This window comes from Pygocentrus nattereri, chromosome 12, assembly GCF_015220715.1.
Source record: "Pygocentrus nattereri isolate fPygNat1 chromosome 12, fPygNat1.pri, whole genome shotgun sequence".
NCBI lineage: Eukaryota > Metazoa > Chordata > Actinopteri > Characiformes > Serrasalmidae > Pygocentrus > Pygocentrus nattereri.
This window is the reverse complement of record NC_051222.1, coordinates 38,353,176-38,358,175: the sequence shown is the minus strand read 5'-3', so window position 1 is coordinate 38,358,175 and position 5,000 is coordinate 38,353,176. Positions and strand designations below refer to the sequence as shown.

Genomic DNA, 5,000 nt, shown 5'->3' with positions numbered 1-5,000 from the left:
CTACCACTACTACTGCTAGTACTACTACTACTACTAGTACTAGTACTACCATTACTACTACTACTAGTACTACCATTACCACCACTACTACCACTACTACTAGTACTACTACCACTACTACAACTGCTACAACCACCACTACAACTACTACTATTACCACCACTACTACTACTACTACTATTACTATTACCACTACTACTACTACTACTACCACTACTACTGCTAGTACTACTACTACTACTACTACTACTACTACCACTACTACTGCTAGTACTACTACTACCACTACTACTACTACTACTACCACTACTACCACTACTACTACTACTACTACTACTACTACCACCACTACTACAACTACTACTACTACCACTACTACTACTACCATTAGTACTACTACCACTACTACTACTACTATAACCACCACTACAACCACCACTACAACAACTACTACTACTATTACCACTACTACTAGTACTACTATTAACACTACTACTAGTACTACTACCACTACTCCTAATACTACTACTACTCTGCTGTTGTTGAGGTGTTGTTTGGCTGTTCCTATAGTTGTTGCTAGGTTGTTGCTCTGTATCCACAGTGTTGCTAAGCCATTGCTATGGTATCCCAGGTAGTTGCTAATATGTGTGTATATATGTGTCAGTATGTACATGGGTCTGTCATGTGAATGAGGAGCAGTGAAAAAGAAGTCCTTTGTTACATCATTTGTTGCTGTTATGCTCACAAATAACAACACGCGTAACACATTTTTGATCTTTGACTTCTGCCCGTTACAGAAGCCTCTGAGGAGCGCTCCCAGCACAGGAGAGTCACAGATATGAAGACCTCACCGCACCTTTATGGAGCTTCGCAAGTGCTAAATGTTTCGAGCTGTATGTTAGTTTATTTTCCAGCAACAAGACGAGTCGACAGCTAATGGTTCTTTAGCTCTTCACAGCAGCTGGAAAAGGGTTGCGGCATGTCTTCCGTTCAGCCAGTGGGGACCGACGTCTGGAATGGAAACACCCCCTTGCTGCTACGTTCAGTGACTGTATTTCTTCTTTTAGCTTGTCTAGATGGGTGACAGACTCACCCACTTTTTTACATAAAGAATTTGATGTAGTAAGTAAGCACTGTTTTCAAAACGTACTGTTCCCAGCCCACCCGGTTCATACATCAGTACAGATTTTGGATTCATTATTTTCTGAGCAGTTTAGCCCCGCTGGTCCACACTGAAGTTACTAGGACTGTTTCAACCTGGGCTGTGTATTAAATGACCCACAATACAGCCAATCAGAGCAGAGGACATTTGCATTAATCAGTCTTCAAGGAACTGCCCTGTAAAACTGAATTACGACTACTTTTTATGTGATGTAGTATCAAGTTTTTACTTTGGTTTTCCCAGTGAGAGTTGACAGTATTGACAGTAGTGATAACCATATCAGCCATCTAAGTATGTCACACTTCAGCAGAAGTTATTTAACACCAATAACTAGATCAAATTTGTAGTTTTTATGGGGTCTTTGGCTCCTGATTGCCCCCCTTTCCCTAGTGTATAGTCCACCCCATGTGACCAACTAGAGTGGAGAGGATTTATAGGTTGTTTTTATTCCACTCAGTTGGAAAAATGAGCTCAAAAACTCCACCAGCCTTGGGTTCACTACACAACTTTTACCCCAATTTTAGCCCCAACTCTCAGTCTGGCTGAGTCTGAGCTGGTCGGCTCTAAACTGAAGATGTTTGGGTCAGTCGGAGTGAATCGAGTCGTGTTTGAGGGGCGCAGACTCCCGATTGTGTGTTACTCCAGTCAGAATTTATCAGACACGTTTGATTTTTTTACCCAATTCTCGCAAAATCTAGTGTAAATTGATCAATGACTCAATCTGAATGGATTCCTGCAACAACCAATCAAAACTGAGAGCGTGAAAGAGGAACATACAGCAAGTAAGCAAAAAAAAATAAAAGTAATGGCTAAAGTCTCATGTGGACCGAAGCTTTTTAATGAGCTGAGTTTAAGTCACAATCAAGTTTCTGAGCATTTAAAACTCAAAAAATTCCATATTGATCACATTTTTAAACCCATGATCCTCATTTAAACCTGTTTACCTGCTGCTTCTTTACTGTATCAGGGCAGATGGTAGAGAAAACAGCAGCAGCAGATCATGTTTGTTTATTTGCGTCTCCTAGTAATGGGAGAATGCAAGAGCTTGCGAGAGTTATCGTGAGTTGGCTCAAGTTCCTTTGCTGCTGTAACACTGAGAATTTCCCCGTTGTGGGACTAATAAAGGACTGTCTTATCGTATCTTATCCCCAATATTTCAGTTGCCCCAAAAAATCTGGAGAAACCAGTCAGATCGCATGAGATGCTCAGTCTTTTTATAATGTGTGACCACTTTCAAAGCTGTGTGGAGAACCCAAGGTGAACAATGAGATCTCTTTACCGCCTTAATGACTCACAAAGGCAGCATATATTTCTTTTCACCGTAGACAACTGTGCTGGAAAAATGAGGAAAAAGCATAAAAGCTACAATGTATTTGCTCAATGCCTTACTGTAATATACATCTAGTATGATGATTACTGAAGCTGTTCCTGCCTGTCATGTTATTCTTCTGAGCTGAAAGATTAGGAATTTGAAGTTATTCTAAATCTAATGTGATAAAAAAAGACATTTAAGGTACTTTTGGGGTAACAAACACAAAGCCTACATAACTAGAGACAAGCTTTTAAGTGCTTCCGTAAAATTCACAACTTTATTTATTTTAAAAGAGGAGTCTGTATTGCAAATGTGAGTAAATCTATGATGTTTTTTGAGTCTGAAAATCTATATACGTTTTAACTTACTTGGTAACTTTGCTAGCTATCTATATAATAAGATTATGGGCGTCAATTGAGGACGACTCAAGCACCTGCTTTTCTACTTTATATGCTATTGTGAATGTTATATAAATGTGCGTTTTGTATTTCTCCGTAATGTAATACCTCTTTTAAGGATTTGCTATGTGAAGTGGTCAGTGTTGCAAAATTTAAAGGGAGCGAAAATCCACATTAGCACAATCCAGTTCAGCTGATGCTAAAAAATCCTTGTTTTTCTGTTTGTTTTCATTCGAGTTTTATCACAGCACTTTCTTTCTTATTGTCTAGTATTGTGAGAAATGTTAGCTTTTTTACATTGATATTAGCTTCTTATGAATCGTTAGTAAATCAATGTGTTCTGTTCTTATTTTATTTTTTGAGGGGCGACAGTGTTCTGGTCTGCAATTATTGTTGTACTTGACTTTTTACCTTTGTTTTTTTTTTTTATATTTGAAGTTCTAGTTTTGAGGTTGCACTTCTGATAAAGCTCAGGTTCAAACCCTGATTAGGTACTGATACCTTTTACAGCTTTGATTAAAGTCTGAAAGAAAAAACATGTTGTCATTTATTTCTTTGCTTTCTATTTGCCACATTTGAAGTTCCACTTTAGTGCACTTTATTTTAATGTTGTAGTCTCAGACTAAACAAACCAGACCTCTGCAATGAAATGCTTTGATTGTGGTTCATTCATGATCATGCAAACTTTGCAAAAGTTAGCAAGAGTAGAAATGAAATCATAAAGTTGTGTGATACATAAATACAAATACACAAATGGGAGCATTCCATGCCAAATGATAGGTCATATCCACAAAATGTTTAAGAAAAAAATCTGCAATGAAAATGTTATAACATGTTCAAGTTGGTAGTATCAGGTTCTAAATCGCATCTTAAATATTAACTTAATGGGGCAAATAATGACTAAGCATGCCTGAAATATTACCCAATACCTAAGAATATACTGGATAACTGCTCTATCTCTCAACAGCTCCTGTGAGCAAGCACTGATCAAAGGTGCTGGAGATAATATTTGTGTAAGCATTCATCAGAAAAGTGATGAGTAACAGGTAAATAATACAATTATGACAGTAAAAAGTTATTTATGTAGCACACTTTTCATCATAACATCAACTCAATGTGCTAAAAAATTTGATAATAATAATAAAAAACAATTCTTTAAAAAGTGTTAAAAAAATGTCTCAAAATGTCTTTAAGTTCCAGCAAAAGTTTTTTAAAACAAAAACAAACAAAATAAAAACAGTTCTAAAATAAGAAAAAAAAATGTCTTAAGATTCTTTTCAAGAACAGAGACCCAGAATTACTTAAAACTTAAAAATTTAACTTATAAAAACACATTTAAAAAGAAGAAAAGTCTTAAGAATCTTTTTAAGAGACCCAGACTTATTTTAAAACGAAAATCTATTTATGAAATCATGTCTAAAAAGGAAAACCGTACGACTCTTTTTAAGAGCTCTACAATTACTTAAAATAAAAATTTCTTTGTAAAACCACATCTAAAAATAAAAGTCTGCAGACTCTTTTTAAGAGTCTTCAAAATGTATAAAAACACATTTAAAAGGAAAAGTCTCAAAATTCTTTGTAGGTAGAGACAAAGATCCAGAATTTCTTAAAACAGAAATCAATTGATAAAAACACATTTAAAAGGAAAAGCCTCAAAATTCTTTTTAAAAACAGACGAAGACCCATAATTTCGTACAGCGTCGTTGCTCAAATCTGATTCCCACAGCAGCAGAACTGCCGACTGAGATCTTGAAAAATGGGGACAAAGGCTGTTGGACTGTGATGAACTCTAAGGATAAGCCATCCCTGACGACATGGTGTTTACTTTTATAGGTAACAGCATATAGGTTGAGCTCTGTTTCTTGGATCTCTCCCTCTATTGACCTCTGGTCTGACCTCTCAGGCCTCTGGTTTGGCATCATTGATCACAGTGTTGTGTTCCACCACTCTTTGTTCAGAGAGCCCTAAATAGCTTATCTACACATGTCCACAACAGAGCTATGTTGCTTTATAATGCCTGTTTATCAGCTCTGTTTGGAAGTGTTTATTGAACAGCATTAGCATATAGTGGCGCAGAGACATGCCGCACTAATGAAGGTTCAATGAGTTTAAACTGAGACCTGTTGGT

The 5,000-nt window shown here is 36.7% G+C and overlaps 1 protein-coding gene across 6 annotated transcripts in view; it reads left to right on the top strand.

Annotated features, from left to right (window-relative positions):
* LOC108413075 (adhesion G protein-coupled receptor E5-like) overlaps positions 1 to 3,408 on the top strand; it is a 44,292-nt gene extending 40,884 nt beyond the window's left edge. For all 6 annotated transcript variants that reach the window (XM_017685421.2, XM_037543850.1, XM_017685418.2 and 3 more), the window contains one exon: positions 798 to 3,408. In XM_017685421.2, coding sequence (XP_017540910.1) covers positions 798 to 842 — 45 coding nt within the window. In that variant the 3' untranslated portion in view covers positions 843 to 3,408. The remainder of the gene's footprint in view (positions 1 to 797) is intronic.
* The last annotated feature ends 1,592 nt before the right edge of the window (positions 3,409 to 5,000 follow it).